The sequence below is a fragment of the Perna viridis genome, chromosome 7 (genome assembly GCF_037379345.1).
Source record: "Perna viridis isolate PV_CMFRI_1.1 ecotype Kerala chromosome 7, ASM3737934v1, whole genome shotgun sequence".
NCBI lineage: Eukaryota > Metazoa > Mollusca > Bivalvia > Mytilida > Mytilidae > Perna > Perna viridis.
In genome coordinates, this window is record NC_142451.1 from 24,931,108 (window position 1) to 24,950,624 (window position 19,517).

The 19,517-nt window shown below is 33.0% G+C and overlaps 1 protein-coding gene across 4 annotated transcripts in view; it reads right to left on the reverse strand.

The window, feature by feature from the left end:
- The window catches only part of LOC148611952 (GTPase-activating protein and VPS9 domain-containing protein 1-like), a 40,494-nt gene that overhangs the window by 10,056 nt on the left and 10,921 nt on the right, over positions 1-19,517 (reverse strand). For 3 of the 4 annotated variants that reach the window (XM_088592986.1, XM_088592985.1, XM_088592988.1), the window contains exons 3-16: positions 17,804-17,938; positions 14,532-14,736; positions 13,911-14,153; positions 11,758-12,072; positions 11,374-11,519; positions 10,736-10,840; positions 9,750-9,840; positions 7,507-8,594; positions 6,616-6,712; positions 6,011-6,049; positions 5,269-5,328; positions 4,683-5,103; positions 1,954-2,088; positions 194-317 (exon numbers count right to left, since the gene is read on the reverse strand). In XM_088592986.1, coding sequence (XP_088449112.1) covers positions 194-317; positions 1,954-2,088; positions 4,683-5,103; positions 5,269-5,328; positions 6,011-6,049; positions 6,616-6,712; positions 7,507-8,594; positions 9,750-9,840; positions 10,736-10,840; positions 11,374-11,519; positions 11,758-12,072; positions 13,911-14,153; positions 14,532-14,736; positions 17,804-17,938 — 3,204 coding nt within the window. The remainder of the gene's footprint in view (positions 1-193; positions 318-1,953; positions 2,089-4,682; positions 5,104-5,268; positions 5,329-6,010; positions 6,050-6,615; positions 6,713-7,506; positions 8,595-9,749; positions 9,841-10,735; positions 10,841-11,373; positions 11,520-11,757; positions 12,073-13,910; positions 14,154-14,531; positions 14,737-17,803; positions 17,939-19,517) is intronic. The other variant, XM_088592989.1, reaches the window with a different exon arrangement.

Sequence of the window (19,517 nt, forward strand, 5' to 3'; positions counted from 1 at the left end):
ACCTGGGGCACACAGCCCAGTTGCTCTGTGGGCAGAGCGCCTAGCCCCCGGCTAGGTTTCTGAGCACTATTTAGTCGCCTTTTATGACAAGCTTAGCACTGCTGCAGGCCTATTCTTTTAACACCCGGACCTGCACGGGGATCCCTAAAAAGGGGTATTAGGCCTAAGTAAGTAAAAGATAGTTTTGACATACCTTTTCATCTGAGACAGTTAATTTCTGGAATTCCTGAATGAAGTTGACAACATATCCTTCTTTGGACTCTATAAATAACCTCACACAAATATTCACTAGATGTTTATTGCACACACTTTTATCCCTGAAAAAGAAGGTTGTTATTCTAATAAATATATATACACCTGGAATAAATTCATAAAACATAAATTACCCACATCCATCATTTAACTCCACTTGCATGTAAAAGCAATATCTTTACCAATTCAGTTAAAATTTGTAGAAAATATGGAGAATCTGACAAGGTGAGTGAATACCTCTGTAGCTGGTCACAATGATATTGTTTTTCATGAGAGTCAATATCCCAATGATATTTGGATCCCATGAAAGTCATCATCCTAGACCTAATGATATTTGGATCCCATGAAAGTCATCATCCTAGACCTAATGATATTTGGATCCCATGAAAGTCATCATCCTAGACCTAATGATATTTGGATCCCATGAAAGTCATCATCCCAGACCTAATGATATTTGGATCCCATCAGAATCATCATAGTAGACCAAATGATATTTTGATCTCATGAGATGAATTTTCTTAGACATATTGATATTTGGATTTCATGAGTCATCATCCCAGACCTAATAATATTTGGATCCCATGAGAGTCACCATCCTAAACCTAATGATATTTGGATCCAACTAAAGTCATCATCCTGGACCTAATGATATTTGGATTTCATAAGTCATCATCCTAAACTTAATGATATTTGGATCCAACGAAAGTCATCATCCTAGACCTAACAATATATGGATCTCATTTTTGTGAAGCTTCAGTACTATACATCTTTTGAAAAGTATTTTCATTTAATAGATAGCAGTGAATTTTCAAATGTTCCCTGTGTAGTAAATTTGGATAATTCACATTGTGAATTCACGGTCTGAATTTTCTCCTTCAAAACTTAACAACAATAATATCAATCTGCCAATCACAAAATTTAAAATAAATATTGAGTTAATTATGGGAAATATCTATATAATAAGTAGTATATAATAAATAGTATAATAAATTGGTAATCAGAAATAACTAAAATATAATAACTCGTTCGAAGAATGTACTAAGACTTAAATCGTGCGTAGACAAGTTTTACACACTCATTAAATCTGTGCAACTCTTACAAGATTTCTTTTATTTCATGTAGTATCGTTTAACTATCTTTCACTTTGTTTCGTTTAATTTTGTTTTTATTTCATTTTTATTCATTTTGTTTTGAATTATTTCATTTTGATTCTTTTTTATCAATTCTTTACATTTTGTTTTGTTTTGTTATCGTTTCGCAATTTTTAAGTACCCAAGAATTGTGGGTAATATTGATTGTCATTTTTTAAAACATCTGGGCGCTATACTGCACACTGTTATGGCCAACAATGTCTTAAAAAAGCTGATTCAATTTGTAATTAATCATTGAAACTAGCAAATATTTTCCAAAATTGGTTTGGTTTTCAATTGCATTTACCATGTTTACTAAGTATACGCAAATGAAGCTGCCATGATGCTATTTTTTCAGCATCTGAAACTGAAAGTACAAACCAGACACTGATTCTTTTTCTGGCCATAAGTATGCAGAACCTAGTTAATAATACAACCATTAACCCTCCTGAAGGAACGTATTACTGTATTATGAGTCTTGATTATGCTTCATAAAACAAATGATACAAAAAAATTCTCATAAAATATGGCTAAAGTGATTCTATTACTAAATATGTTACTATTTACTAACCTCTGAACCCTACTCAGAAGCCTTTGTACATAGGAAAGGGAGGCTAACAGACCTTGATGACATCTTATTAAGTATGATATGTAAGCAGTCCTAGTCTGATATTCATCTTTAAGGGTGTTCACTAACTTTTTACACCTGTAAAAGTTTAAACATTAACAAATGTGTTAAATATATATATGTAGTGGTGGTTTCTTCTTACAGGTACAAAATTTAAGTAATATGCTCCACTAGCTGCTCTGCTGGAGATCTCCTCTAGTCCTGTTTGGAGAGGTGGGACTGTTGTGAATTTGTCAAGTGCATCATGCATTAATTTTACATTTGGCACCCAACTGAAAAACTTATGGAGATATACTGAGGAATAACGACATGAGCTAAGAACTTAGATATCATCACTGTTGTATATGGACTCTTGGAAGTTAGGGGATTCTTACAAGTAGAAGATTTAAATACAAGTCCAATTCATGATTCATGATGATGATTCATGGTGAAGAAAAACTCCCAGAACAAACAATACTTCTTCAGTCTACATTTTCACCTAACAATTGTTTTGTTCTGTATTCAAATTTGTATTTTTGAAAAAATAAATACATTTATCTCCCACTAAAATCCACCAAATCAAACTGAATCCAGAACAGTAACTCTTGCAAAGTGCCAATTCATACACAATCTACATAATTTTTATCTAAAAAATGCAAGAACCAAATGTGAAGTTTTGTAATGCGTAACTGGTACTGAATTAGAAATAAAATTAAATTTGTGGGTTTTTGACATGCATGAATCACCTCCAGTCTGATTTTTGTAAAAACCGCCACTTAAAATCAAATTTGTGGGTTTTTGACATGCATGAATCACCTCCAGTCTGATTTTTGTAAAAACCGCTACTTAAATATTGGACTCTATTAGCTGGGCTAGTGGAGTACTACTCTAGTTAAGTTGTTAGAGTGTAGGCTTACAGTTAAAGTGGTTCAAGGTTTCAATTCCCAGCTGGTACAACTGTAAATTTTGTTGAGTGTATCATGATCTACTGTTACATACACGTACACAATACCAGTCAAGTGCAATAACATTAAGAAACATTCTCTTTCCAAGTACCTAAATTGCATTTACAAGTTTGTGACAACACACTTATCAGATGCTTTGCATGCCATAGATTGACAACTTTTTAAGTAGTTGTCTTTGTAAGAATCATGCAATTCTGTAATATATGATACACCCTAAAAAAAGACTACATATTTTTATTTTTGTAATTAAGTTGTATAATGGGTCTATATTGTGAAATGTGTAAGTATTCATTCATTTCTGCCTGCTCTTGGAAGATAATCAACATTGAAAATCCAATAGATTCTATTGTATTTGAGTGTTATTTACAGAGTTATCTCCCTAAATTTTGAAATATACAGTGCATTCTATATTATTTTTATCTTCTATGAACATGGTTATATGAAAAACCACATGTTACTTTCTGTTAACTATGACATTTTAAACAAAATATAAAAAATAAAAATATGTAAACTTTCCAACCATGAATCACATTTTGCATGATTCTCATGTGGAGTGCTACTTAAATTTACATTGACTAACCAATTTACAATGAAATTATGATGATTTTTTATCTGTTTTATGCATTATTGAACATAGATAAAAAATTTGTTCAACCATATGTAGTTTTGAAAGGATATTGATACAATGACAAATTAAAATATTAAACAGCAAAAAAAAAGGTTACCAAGCAGTAATAAATACAAGAAACTGGATCAAAATCTGAAATATTTGGCTGAAGAAAAAGAATCACACAAGTTTTCAAGTGCATTTCCGAGTCTTGGGATTAAAAAAAAAAACAAAAAAAAACATTCTACAGACCAATAGTTTGAAACTTATTTATCTTGTCTATTTAATGAATGATTGTTATATTTATTAGCCAATGAAGAAATAACCTGAATCATGTGGTGCACACTAAACAATTTGTGTAGCAGTTTATTTTCAAGTGTGTATCAGGAGCAATGAGGTTTAAAATTTCAAATCAACCGAAAAAATATAACAGTAATTCCTTTTAATTTAACTTTAGTATCAAAATACAATGAGTAAACCATTGAAAAAGGTTGATGACCTCAATCATATACAAAATTTGGTCTATGAGATAATGGACAAAATTTTTTATTCAATAAGAAAGCATGGTCCTTACTAGTATAAATAAATATTGATAACAGATGGATTCTTTGTTTTTCTTCTCAAGACATTTATGCTATTCTTACTGACAAATAACAAAGTCACTTACCTATGAGATTTTTTAAGTTCATAAGCTGAATAAACAATATTTTCTATTCAATTTGTTAAGTGTCAGTCCCTGAAAGAATCAGGCAGTGGATGAAACATGGTATGAAAAAACCCATCATTTTGATAGTGTAATTTGACTATTTGCACCATCAGAATCAAGGAAAAAAAGACTAGATTTCTCATATCATATTGGTGCATTGAGTTATAATTTCATTGAAAAGCACTGAAAATGTACATTTCAAGGACAGATAACTCCATACCCTCAATTTTCTAACATTCTATTGAAAAATTTCTGAGCAAATCCAGTGATAAAGAGATCAAATAATGGTCTTTTCAAATAGAAAGTATCCTTGAGTGATATCTCATTGTCAGACCAGTGGGGTTTTGACTATCATCTTTCCGATTTTTCCAACTTTGCCTGATTCTTACAAACACTTGCACTTAACTAAACTTACCCCTTAGCATCAAACGATTTGATACATCTAATAGCCTCATGAAGCTGTGCTATAGACTCTTTGTTCTGAAGATTTATAGCCTCGGCTAACTGACTCCGTAATAAAAGTAAGAGTTCATTATTTTCCTTCAGCGTTTCCACTTCCTTGGGACTAGAGGGTACATACGAGAAACCGAAATCTAGAACATTCTGTCCTATATCACAGTCACAATTACTCAAAACTAATCTTAATTTACGCTTGGCATCTAAAAATAGAACACAATTTTCCAGGTTGTTGGGATCATAGTATGGTTGTGTGTGTTCCTCCTTAATTGAAGGTCGTTTGGTCAGCGTTGCTGGTTCCACTTGGTTAACTATGATTGGATTAGAAATATTAGGGGCTGGTTTTGGTCTATACTTCTCTAAAATATCATCTGTGGTTTCTGAAATAAAGGAATATATGAAAACTACAACTACTGTAAGCTCACAAAAAGAATTCACACTTTTTAAATGAAATCTCAGGTGGATAATTTACAAAAATAAATATCTACCTAAGAAAAAGTTGCAGGATAAATAAATGGCAAAAATTCTGTTTTGTTTGAACTCACCTTGTTTTCCTGGGTTGGTTTTATGAGTATTTTCTTCAGCTCCAATACCACCACTAGATTCTGTTTAATAGAAAACAAGTTTGTCTCAGGAACCTAAGATCAATTTTACAAAAAATAAGTCATAAGTTCTGACATCACAATACTTTAATCTATTATGATGTCATAACTTGACAAATTTTACAGTTACTATTACTATGAGTAAAGAGGCACTACTCTTTATATTTTATCTCTCACAGCATTACATGTAAAACAGTTTAAAGCCCATAGACTGCCTTTGATGTCTTTTTTTTCTTTAAGTTTGGTAGAGTTTGGGACTCTTTGAAACATTTCCTGTTACCAGGTTCTTCTTTTTTAAAATGTTAAATGCATGCATCTATATAACATTGCCTTGATAAAAATCTTAATCATACATGTGTTGTCACAGCCTTTATCACATCCCATTATCACACAATTTAATGCATGGCTGAGCTTAAGTTGCACCACTACTTGGAATTCTACATCATTTTTGTTGCCGGGTCTCTCAAACTGTTAGTATACTGTAAGACTCTACTACTCAAAAATAAAGTGTATATTACATGGCAAAATATATATCACATGCATTATTACCCTCATTCAATATCAGCCGTCAGACCAAATGCCCTTGTGTTGATATAAAAATGTCAAATTGATACAGCATGTAATACATATCTTGCCATAAATTCTTCTCTACAAAATCTCATTATTGTGAAAAATATTATCTTACCAAAGGTTTCTTGTTTTCCTGGTTTATCTTTCTTCTTCCCTATAACATAAACATACATTTGTCATATAACAAGGTAGTCCTTGATAGCAAAAAATAAAAAATAATAATATTTTTTAATACAGTAAAAACTTTGATTTTAATATCTGATTACAATTTAAAGAGGTAGACCTAGAGTAAGGGACATAACTCTTACAAATCATTGGAAGATTTGTGTAGAGCATTTTACATCAATTTCATCTAAGCATCAAAGTAACTTGGATTGATTCCATTCTATTTCAAATGAAGGCTTGATAGGATTTGGTGTAATTGAGTATGATGCAAACATACCACTGATTTCAAAAGTTATGTTCCATAACCCAGGTCTACCTCCTTAACATAGGATTCTTGTTATTACATGTATACACATTGTATTCTTCATGGTAATAAATTCTCAAGAAGATGGACTTTTAAGCATACATGATTTTACAGAAACAACAAAACAGCAGAAGTTGGCAAAAAAACCCAAAAAAAGCACAATTTCATCTTAAAGCCAAACAAAATCATGGCCGATTATAATCAATATATACCTCCTGTAAGCGAGGGGTATCAAAAAACAAAAAGCTTACCACTTCTGGTGACTTTCTCTTTGAAAGACTTAAACAAACTTCTTGTTTTTGTAGGAGTTCTTCCAGGATCTTCTGTCTCTACCTCTGGAACAACCTGCTGCAATTACAATGTTATTTAGAAGAAATACTACTATCAATTTGAGTAACTGTCAGAAAATTTGTTTCATTTACATACCCTTTATCCTTTACATTGCAAAAGAGATCATGAAGCCTTATTGAATGGTAAGGTATTAAGTAAGCAAATGCTTTTTTCCTAAAAGTTTACAACATCATAATATTTGTTTTATTGTTGGCTGATGTCAAACATAGGGATACTGCATGTACCCAATCAATAGCCACCAAAACAATACTTGGTAGTTCAGTAGTTGCCACCAAAACAATACCTGGTAGCTCAGTAGTTGCCACCAAAACAATACCTGGTAGCTCAGTAGTTACAGTGAAAGGGTCTAATAATATATCCATAATCCATAATTCTTTTCATATATCATGCATTTGCTTTCAATATGTATTCAGTATTCACCAACTTACTTGGCATGAGGATTATTTGCTTATTTATCAAAACAATAAACGAACAAAATATTGTAATATCTCATTTTTCTGCTTAAACACATATCTAGCACTGTGAAAGAACTTTAATTTGTGTATACCTATTTTGATGGATTAGAGAAGAAACACAAGTTCGTGGATTCTTGAAATCATGGGTTTGAGATTTTCAGTATACAATTTAATGGAAATCTCCTTTTCGCAGGGAACCAAATTTCGTGATTTGGCCTACCCAAGAAACGCACAAAAATTGGTTCCCCACGAATAATATTATTTTCACATTATTATTCAACAAGCTTGTTACAAAGCTATTCCAGAAACTAAACCATAATAAATATAAAAACAAACCTTTCCCTCAGATTTCTGGGATATATTATCAAAACTAGCTGATCTGGAAGATTTTGCAAAAGGAACATCATCACCGGAATTTCCTGATCCTACACTACTTGTATCATCATCATGTCCATTGGACGATGGAATGTCAACAGAGCTACTACTATTACGTGGTATTGGGAACATTGTATCATCAATGATAACTGTCTCTCGTTTTGTTTTATTAACATTCTCTTCCTTGTTCAAAACATCTCTAAGAATATCAGAGTTTTGTGTGTCATCAAGACTGATGAGTGTCTGATCTCCCTCTGCAGTCTCGCTAGATATAGGGTCGAACATAGAAAGAGCCAGTGAAAGTCTATTGGCGTCGAATGTTGTATTTTGTTGTTCACTTATTTTAATGTTTTCAGTTTGCCCTATAATGGTTTCAATCTCAGACTTAGCAGCACTATCAACACCAGAATCTGAACGAGGCGTACCACCAATTCCAGAATCCACAGAAGTTGCCTCCATGTTAGAAATCTTCACTCTCCTCTCAACTAGAACATCAGCAACTGTATTTTGATTGTCTTGTAACGGGAATGTAGCTCGCTGTGGCCCTTTTGGTCTTGCTCCTTGACCTATTAATTTACTTAAATCCCCATTGGCATTGCCTAGGTTTTCTGACATGACATTTCTAACATTGGTTTCTGGAACTGGGAAAGATAAATTTCCTGGAGAATTTCTAGGTTTTGGTTGGATCCTTGAAAGTTTAGACATAGAAGGAAGACTCAGTTTATTAGAGTCACCACTAGCATCGTGTGACTTGTCATCACTATCAAACACATTGTCTACATTCATTGACACAGTCTTAGATTTCTTCTTCTTCATGAATCGACTAGAGGAGCTGTTATTAGGCTTACCAGTGTCTCCAGGACCGTGTCTGTAACTATCATTATCATGGAAGTAATTTGGGAAGTCAGCAAAAGACACAGACGCCTCTGCTGATGGTAATTTTGCATCAGTGCTAGCCCGTGCTGATTTGTTCTGACCAGAGAGATTACCATTATTAGGACCACCTGTAGCACCTATCCTCTCCAGCTGGTTCTCTGGAGTTTCTTCTCCTGCAACAAGATGTGTGTAACTTACAATTAAAAAAGCTAAGAAAATATGAAACAGTACTTTCCTTAACCATACTACCCTACATGCTTGCAACTATTGAAAATTGTTACAATACTGCCGCTCATAATGAAAATGATCATTAAATAATGTTTCAACATTCCCAAAGTTCTATAAATGCTCATGTTAATTTGTACAGAAGGAATAACAGGAAAAACTGATGATGATTTACAGTTTGTAATTGCCATAAATGATCTGTTTTTATGTGCATAAATGTGCTGAACTTCAAAAATCATAATTTTGATATTGATTTGTACATGTATTTCAGTGTTTTACTAAATCATTTTAGTAACTACCAGTGTTTTTTGTGGAAAATTGGAAGCAAGTTCTGGAACATCAAGACTCGAAAATCAAGTGTAGCAAGTGCATCTAAAATGAAATATTCAAATTATTTTACTATAGGTACAAAAAAGTCATGACAACTTCATCAATGCTCCTGGGGAAGGCACTTTTTCACTAGGTGAGTCACCCATAGCAGTTCTATTGATGTTTTGTATTACACTCTATATTTTGTCAAAAGACCTGAACACCTACCTATATACAAAAAAATATAGGTAACTACTTTCAAGCCCCTCATATGTTTTACTGGAACAGTTCTCATGACAAATAGACTATGAGGTCAAAATAAAACAGAATAACGCCAGTTTTTGGACTTCAAAACTGCCATTATTCTATATAATTATGGCAGTTTAATGCATGTGATATTTCTTTAAAGTATTCCATAAAACATGATACTGCATGCACCGAGCTTACAAAACTGTTTTATAGCATTTTAAAAATTTCCCATTGAGTGAATTTCTCTTCATCACAATTTTGAAAACAAATACCTTGTATACATTTAATTATAACCCATTATTTTGTATTTATTTGATTTTAGATGCCCTTTTATTAAAATGGCAAATTTAGACAAACATTTTTGACAATCTAATATTCACTCTGATAATTTCGCTACATGTAACAATTTTATCTCAATGTAAACACCTGGAGTCAGCTGCGCAATATTGCAAAATATGGGTATGTTAGAAATACATTGTTTAAACTGAAAATTTGAAATAAAAATGTAATAATGTATCAATTTGAAGCCACTAATATAGACTCACCTGAAGCCAGTGGTGTATCTTCATGTACTTCCACAGTACCAGGATCTCCGGACACAGAGGAGACATCAGTAATCACACTCCCTATATCATCCTGAAAAAGTATTGCTTCATAAAAACAGAACAAACAAATCAAATTTAAATACTGCAAAAGAATTATTGTTCATACGATACCAATTTTTATTGTTTTATTGGGTTTGGTATTCCACAAAATTTAGTTTTCAACTAAGGATTTCTTCCATTTGTTTCTATGATAGAGTTGTCAAATCCACAAATCCACAAGTATCTACAAACAGAAAATTGTACCCTAAACCATGAGAATTGGTACTCATGAATAAAAGTACTTTCACAGTAACAAACATCATGAAGGATCCAAAATAAAATTGTATTCCCCAGTAGAAGCTGAGGCTGAATGTAGTTTAACATGCTAAAACTGATACTTCATGCACCCCAAAAAACAGCTGTCAGTTATTGTAGTATGTGTGGTCAGAGGAAAGACAGACAGCCAACACTATTTGAAGATTAAAGTGACAAAAGAAAGGCATTCATAAACTACTATAAAGCAGTGAAAGAACTGGCTAGAATTCCCATTTTCCAACAATTCTAACACAAATCAATATATCAGTGTTAGTAAAACCAGTGCAGTGTTATCTATCTTGTTAACTTCTATTGTTTTCCTCTTTTGTCTACCCCTTACTTGACTTTTCCTTTCCTCTTTTGTCTACCCCTTACTTGACTTTTTATAAGCAACTTGGCAGGTGTTTCTAGAAAAGCAGACGACACTTACCCTACCTGTGCACATGATCCATGCTCCCAGTTTTAGTGGAGTGCTAATTATTTTTTGTTGCTTTGTACACATTATTTTGGTTATTTTATATATTTTGTTGTGTGTATCTGTTTCCATGTCTATTATTCGTACATGGATTATATTCTTTTAATTTCAGCTAGAATCTTGGTTCCCTTGATTACTCTATACATGAGATACTTACTTGATCAAACTCTGATAGTTCTTCCGTTTGTTTCTCATCTATGTCGCTAGCTAAGACATCAGTACTCCATGCATCACTAGCAGTCTCAGACAGCTCTGAAAGAGGCTATAGAAAAGTCATCAGAAATAGTTACTTTGTAAACAATTATCATATTGATCAGTTGGACAGAGACAGATTAACAAACAATGCACGAACTTTGACTTTTGATTACAAGCATTGTAGCACTCCATATATCTTGACAATCACATCTATTAAAACATTTTTTTACTTTTAAAGGCAGCTTTTTTTACGTATAACCACACTTTACTTTCCTGTCTTTACAAACTTACCTTATTCCTAGCCAGTAAAGTCTGTATTATTCTTATATCTTTAACTTACCTCATTCTTAGCTAGAAAACTTCGTCATTAACAAACCTTATTCTTAGCTGGTAAGTTTTGTCATAAACTTACCTCATTTTTAGCCAGTAAGCTTTGTCATTAACTTACGTCATTCCCAGCCAGTAAGTTCTGTATGACTGATTCTTTCTTTAACTTATCTCACTCCAGGCCAGTAAGCTCTATCTTAACTATTTCTTCCCCTGACTTACCTCAATCCCGACCATTAAGCTCTGTCTTACTATTTCTTCCCCTTGACTTACCTCGTTCCTGGCCAGTAAGCTCTGTCTGACTATTTCTTCCCCTATCTCCTCTAATCTATCGTACTGGTTTTGTTCAGGAGGTTCTGAATCACTTGCGAGTACATCTGTACTCCAGGTATCACTGACTATTGACCTCAAATCATCTCCTTAAATTAGACAGAGCCTATGATAGTTTCTCAATTATATATAGATACATATTAGTATAATAGCATTTCCTATTACATTTCTTAAAACCATCCATTTCACATGGTATATACAACAAAAGCTAATTATCTGTATTTTAATTCCATTATAGGCTTTTTCACATGACTTAAAGAAAAATTAACAAGATAACATAAAAGTGATAGTTACAGGCCCTAGAATAACCTTACTTAATCCATTTACCTGGTACAATATCATTCTTGATTTCAAACTTCCCAAACCGTTCAGTCACATCCACTCTATTGGTCTTAGGTACAGTAACTGGAAGCTGTATTGGTTGGATATTCTCTGCAGGCTCAACAGGGGCTTCTACACTACCAGCCGGTGAAGGGGGTGTGTCCCTACCACTGATGTTAGGGGTACCACGCCCACTCACATTAGCTGAGATCATGTCAGAGAAGTTATCATCAGGGTCGTCATCATTCTCCAGATCAACAGAACCAACAGAATGACTGGAGGCTCCTTCAGAAATTGCTTCAACTAGGTCACTTGTATTACCTGTTGAAAACAAATAAGTCATTTGTAAAATCAGAAGTTTCATATTTATCAGAAATTTGTGGCACTTCCCTTTCAAGCGATCGCCCATATACTGTAAACCTATATATTTTTGTGGTTGCTAATTTTCATAGATTCTGTCAAGTGAACATATTTGCGGGTATCAAATCTCATAGATTGAAAAAATGATAAGCCTCATATATATTACAAATCAATTTCATGGGTACTTATTTCGCCTTTTTATGTTCACCGCAAAAATAGTGAAATTAGTACACTGTGAAAATTAACAATTCTACAGTATTCAATCTATAAACACATCTCAGGGAAAGTCGGTGTAAAGTTATTTATTGTCCTTATACAACAAATTTTGAATAAATTTACTTCAATTTACTGATGCAGAAAAACATGGGTTTTTTTTAACCTTATCAAATTACAGCAAATGACTTACTTCAAGTCACAATAATAATTTGTATATAGTCAGTTTCATAATACAGCGATACAGTTAGGCTGTTCAGGTAGAACATTGCAATATATATTCATTTGTAAAGTTGTTCCTCTTGAATTTTAATTTAATTACTAAAGCCATATAAACTATGAATTAATTAAATGAGAAGAACACCCATGCAAACCCTTAGCACTCTTTCTGTGATCTTATATTCCATATATCATAACATATGGAGCAATGCAGGGTCAGTTTTAATTTCAATTGAATTCAATTTAATTGAATTTCATACAAAAGGCTCCCAGGAGCCTGAATCGCTCATCTGTTAAATTTTTGCCTTTCAAGGGCAATAAATCTAACAAGAAGATGTCCTACAATTTTGACTCATTGAAGACCTTGGTAGGACTTATCATGAGGATCATTTCATCAATGGAAAGTTTCATTTATCTATTATAGTTTTCAAGATATTGATTGAAAACTGCAAAAAACATAATTTTTTTGCCTTTCAAGGGCAATAACTCTCATATGGAATCAACTGACAACTTTGTTCCCTGAAGCCCTTTGTAGGCCTTATAATAAGAATCATTTCAGCAATTGAAAGTTTCTTTTGGCTATCATACTTTTCAAGATATAGGCTGAAAACAGTATAAGAAAAAGTCATTTTTCACCTCTCAAAGGCAATAACCCTTACATGGAGTCGTCTGACAACTTTGATCCCTGGAGACTTGAAGGCCTTATAATAAGGATATTTCAGCAATTGAAAGATATTGGCCAAACCTTACGGTTTTGGAGATATATGCAGTAAACTACTGTATAACCCCTATGTTCTATTTTTAGTAAAGGTGGCAATGTTTTTTAAGCCATCAAAAATCCAAACTGTCATTTTGTTAAGGATACCCTAAAAAAACAAAAATACCAACTTTCATTGAATTCTGTAGAGTAGTTTCTGAGGAGAATATGTTTGAAAGTAATAACATCAAAAACTGCAAAAAATGCCCAAAAAGGCAATTACTCCAACAGATTTCACCAAAATTTTACCACAGATAGATCTCATCATGCTGAATACTTTCACCTGTGTCAGAATTTAGCTAAACCTAACGGTTTTGAAGATATATGCAAAAATCTGCTGTCTGACCCCTATGTTCTATTTTTAGTAACAGCTGCCATGTTTTTTAACCGATCAAAAATCCAAACAGTCATTTTGTGCAGGATACTCTAAGGAACAGTCATTATAAGTTTCATGCAAATCTATTCAGTAGTTTCAGAGAAGATGTTTGAAGAAATTGTTAACGACGACGACTGACACCAAGTGATGGCAATAGCTCACATGGCCTACGGCCAGGTGAGCTAAAAAGGAGTAAGATTGCATGACAAGTTAACAAGCTGCTTTAATCCATACCAATAGACTCCTGATCATGTGACAAGGAGAACCTAGTCCTTTTCTCCCCTGGCTCCACACTTGCCACATAGTTTACCATCTCCTCATTATAGGTCACTTTCCTTCGTTTGTTTTCCTGCTCCCATGACAACACTTTCTGTTCAGACAACATCCCTGGACACTCTATATCATTACCAAGTGAGATAACAATGACATCTTCTACTGGAGTGGGACCAGAAGAGCTCTCATCTCTGAATTTCTTCCCTGCATTTAATATACAAATATTTAACTCATCAAAGTATATATATATGTAAATCATAAATATGTGACAATAGCATTAGATGTTTATTATCAGTTCTTCTTTTCTGCATGAATGAAGAGTTTTTGATGTCTTCTTGTCAGGATTCTTTTACACAGTCAATGGTCTTTATAGCAATACTTTATGCACTTGCTTAAATTTCGTATAACACCTGATAAACGATTCATGGTTAAACTGACATGTATAAAAATAATTCAAACCTCCAATGTCTCTGCCATCATGTTATGGTAATACACTCTTTTGAAATATACCAAAGAAGCTTCACATGACTGTTCACAAGTATTATAGATAAAATTTCATATCTGCATTTAAAATATCCAAACCTTTGCTGGAATCCTTGTCCTTCTTTTTCTCAGTTTTTCTCTGTCCTGATGGAGTCCCTGGAGGAGTCCCCATTTGACTCTCCATCTGACCATTTTGTGATGCATTACTTAGAGTAGAGGGTAATCCACTTAGAACTTCTTCAAGTTGTTTCCTCTCAGGAGAGTCATCCTCACTGTTGGTTACAATATGCCGAAAGAAATTAACCTGAAAATGGAAAAAAATATTTTTAAATGACAGATGGAGTGCACTACCAGTTACTTCAAAGATTAGATCTTAAAGTTATTGCTCAAGCCAGAGATATTCACAAGTAAGGCATCAACCATTTTTAAACTGAGGGGACCTGGGATTTTTTTGAAAATATTAAATTATTCCAAATTTGAGCAAGAAAAAATTTTCACTCAGCCATGGGCAGAAAAAATGATTCCTCGCTTTACTTATCAATGAAGGTTTTAAAATAAATATAAATATTCTACCTTCAGCTGCTGCTTGCCAAAAAAAAAAATCCCAGGCCCCCTCTCGAGAAGAAAACGGTCCGTGCCTAATCAGATTTATATAGTTTTGCAATAAATATAGATAATATTCAAAGTGACTTTTTTCTTCCTTGAAAGGATACTAGATTCCATGGGAAGATAAAATTTCTAATTAAAAGTTTACCACTGACATGTTAATTTAAGCAAATTGTAACAGTCTACTTTAGATAAGGATTCAAATTAGTGTTGGTCGAAGGTTCGAGAGCCTCAATTTCTGATCCAGGAAACTATTGAAATTTTATTTACATCTACCTAGGAACAAGACCTTTAACCTTTTCCTTGTCACTTTAATGGGGTGGGGACTTACAATTGTCTTAAAATGGAACATTAATTTGAAACTTGGAAAATCAAAGACCTTCATCTCTTGAAGTAAAATTGAACCTCTGTTTTTAGATAAAACAATATATTTTGTATCACCATCATAATGAAATAAGATTAAAAAGGGTTTTTAAAAGGGGGTTTTTAAGACAATAAAATTTAAAAGGGGTTTTTAAGACAACAAACAGGAAACTATGAACAATTCAATATAGCATGCAAGAAAAAATTGTAAAGTCATTAAGTATAACATGAAATTTAAATTATTTTTTAAAATACATTGATGGAGTTACTTATAGCACATGATGTTGTTTTAACTAGAGTATAATGTTATTGTGTGCATCAAAAAGTCAAAAATTGACCTCAAGGTCAAAGATAAAGATTAAATTTCACTAAACCAGTATGCATTATGTATACATTATATTGATTTTGTATACCCACATGCCAAATAACAAGTCTATCTAAAAAGATGAAAAAGTAACACCACAAACACAGTTTATTACAATAGGGAATGTAAGTCTCGTTCTCTTTCAATTTTTTATCCAGAATTTCTACTGCTGAAATCATTCAAAATTTATTATTTTTTAAACCATTATTTAGTTTTTTACTTCCCTTTCTGAGTATATCAATATAAAACCCAAAAAAGTTACAGCCTTGAATTCATTCTGAACTATGTTAAAAACAAAATTCAAAACAAAGTTTTATACAGACTGACAATCAAGTGATCACAATTACTTAAGATATCAGGAAAGACTTTTGCCAAATGGACAATTTCTTGACCTGTGTCACTGTCATATATTTGTCACAATCAGTGTCTTCAATATATATATAATAAACATGACAAACACTAAGCCAATAAAAAAACTACAGAGTAAGTTACCAATTTCCTAGAGTACTGTAGTGTCCTTAAGATATCAAAGTAGGAAAAAATTAATCAAATTTGGTAACACAGGTAAAAATCAGTTTTGTAAGACATGACTGCTTTTATTCTGCTAAATAGATAAAAGAAATGCTATAATCATGATAATTAATATCCCCTATAAAATCACTCCTGGAGTAACCTTGACCTGCTGGACTATAATGGAGTACCATTATACTCTAGTTAAAACAACAATTATGTCATAAAAAGCACATTAACTACATATTTAATGAATCAGAACATACATATTAAGCATCCTACTTAAAACAAAGGATAATGTTAGAGTAATTAAATGAATTCACATCCTGGTCATGAATCAATACTTATCATATTCATATCCTTATAAATTTTACATACATAAATTTTCTACATTTATCACCTTGAACTCAGGATAAAATCCATTCACTCTCTAATTATACACATAATGAAGTGATTAATTGTCAATTACTATGAAAGCTCCAAACTTGGTTTATCATTAACACATTATGACTGAGTATTATTTATAATACCATATTGGGCAGACCAATTAAGTTCAACTGAAGAATATATGACACCTAACGGATACTTCAACAGAAATAAAAATTAGTAGTTTCCCATTAGCCCATGGCTACTAGATTTTGAGCTTGGCTACCACAATTTTGGATGAAATTTAGTTGAACATTAGTCATACAGAAATTATTGAACAAAAATATGGTCTGGACTGCCAGTTTGTATTTCCTAATTTTACCCGTTCTGTAAACACAGGAGCACTCCAAAATCTTGTGACATGAATTTAACATCTTTAATCAGTTCATTAAACCCATTTTTTCCCTCCCCCAACATGCCTAAGAAAATACAGTACACCCAAAGAGTACAGATTCTCAAATTCCCATTTCGGAGTCACTTTTTGAAGTGACTCCTGGAAATTCCCCAAAATGCCATAAAAATCCTAGAGTGATCTTGGCATACTTCTTCCAAAAGGCAATAAAATACTTCCAGTTGGCAGTTTTTTATTGCCTTGATTATCCTTCGAAGTACCACCTACATCCTGTCTAACCTGTCAGGTGAACATTATTACAATACACAAGGTAATGAAATACTTGGAGTGACTCCAAAATACTCCCAAAAAGGCAATAAAATACACCCAGATGGGAGAAATCATTTGGAGTATTTTAGGAGTGGACTCTGCAAAACTCTTTGATCCACCGGACACCGAAATGAAAGTAAGAGATTCATCCTTCTTCTCTGGGTGTACTGTATGAGACTTCAAAACTAACTGGATAGATATCTTGAATACATGCATGTGTATTTTTCTGATGGTGTAATCAGACTTAGTCCCACAATATCCATTCTAAATCATAATATCTTTGAAAGCTTTTATGATGACATGATCCTATCACTTCAGAAACAACAGCTTTGATTTAAATCTAAGATAGAATGAACAAACAGACAGACAAACAAACAGCTCTCCTCCTGGCAGTTCATAATCAAAATGTAAAAGACATATTTTCATAGTTCCAGAACTTACCAGTGTATTAAGTTGTGACACTGTAATCAAGGCTGATGACCGAGACAAAATTTCCAGTCTGTTACCCTGGTTATAGTTAGGTAACTCAGCACTACATGTCTCTAAAATGGAGTCAAGTAATGACGAAACACAACCCTGAAAATACAAAGAACAAAACAAAATAAGCGAGATACCACATGTCCAAAACAGTCATGTAAATCTTACCTGAAGACGTAATCCAGTCTTCACTATTAAGCAGTAGTCCGAGGCCCAAGTCTTGTCAAAATGGAAGTAAAATGGAGGTGGGCCTGTAAAATTAACTACTACAGGCCAAAAGTCATTATAGTAAAATTTCTGTAAAATGTATTTCGGGCCAGTGAACTGAAAAAGTTAGTTGTGAAGAATGAAATCATATGAAACAAAAGAACTACATCAGGTTTCAAAAATCTTATCAACACATTTAAATCATGAATAAATTTTCAAGAATGTTAAAATTATAATTTAAACTGTTACTTTTAAAGTTAAAGAATGAAGTAAATGTACACACAGTGATTTTGTTAACCTTTTATTGCAGCCGAATATCTGCTGTTTCCCCTGGAGGCTTTTCTCAAAATGTTGAAAAATATTTTTCAGGAAGAGAGGAAAATTCCCATTTGACATTTGTCTGGAATAATTTTTTTAAACCAGGTCAAGAAGCCAGTGAAATGTTCCTCGAGAGATGATTTCTAGGCCCAGTACTTTGTTCACTTCTGAGGATTTTTTTTTTTTTTTTGGCAAGTCGTAACCTAATGAATATTGGGAGTACATATTTGTCAGTTCAGTATCGGTTTTCAGTTCCAGATAGGCATATGATGCTTTTCTGTCCCCTGTACCTTATTTCCCGATGTGTTGAAAATACGGCAAAAATTTCCCAAAAATAAAGAGTTGGGGCTGCTTTTAAAACAAGGAACAAAATCACTGACATGTAGAATGGTTACAGACACTCTTTAGACCCTATCTATAGAATGAAATACATTAGAAATGTCTATATTTGTAAATGTCACTCGCTTTACTCATCGTACATGTACTTCCTGTATGGTCATAATAATTTCTTTATAACGCACAAGTACATAAGCACTTACACATTACATGTACAAGTATAAGAATAATTTTTTTTCTTGTAAAGCAATACTATCTATTATAAGATATAGACATGACCTGTTATTCGGACCATTTTCTCGGTGTAACACTTCAGTATCAAGCTATGGTATTAATAAGTATACTGTATATGGTGTAAGTGCTCATTTTAAATAATCTAGAAATTTTGGTTTATACATCTGTCCTATATATTCTGTCACTTTCCATATTATTACAAAGTGCCAGTCTTTGTAAGAATCAGGCAGTAGGTGAAACATGGTATGAAAAAAACTACCATTTTGAAAGTTTCACATGACTATTTGCACCATCAAGGAAAAAAGACAAGATTTTCCATATCATTTTGGTTTGTTTGTTGTTTGTTGTTGGGTTTTAACGTCCGAGCAGCAATATTTCAGCTATATTCAGACGATGAACATGAAATGGATGACAAAATGAAAATGAAATGGAAAAAAAAAAGGATGGGTCACAAGGATAAAAGGGTCGACAAATTTTGATTGCCACTGGAAAAAGGGGGGGTGGTGGGTAAGGTTGGGCAATTTAGCCTCCTGTGGTGGAGCGCAAAGGTTCCTACTCCTATCGAATACCACAGCAGGGTTCT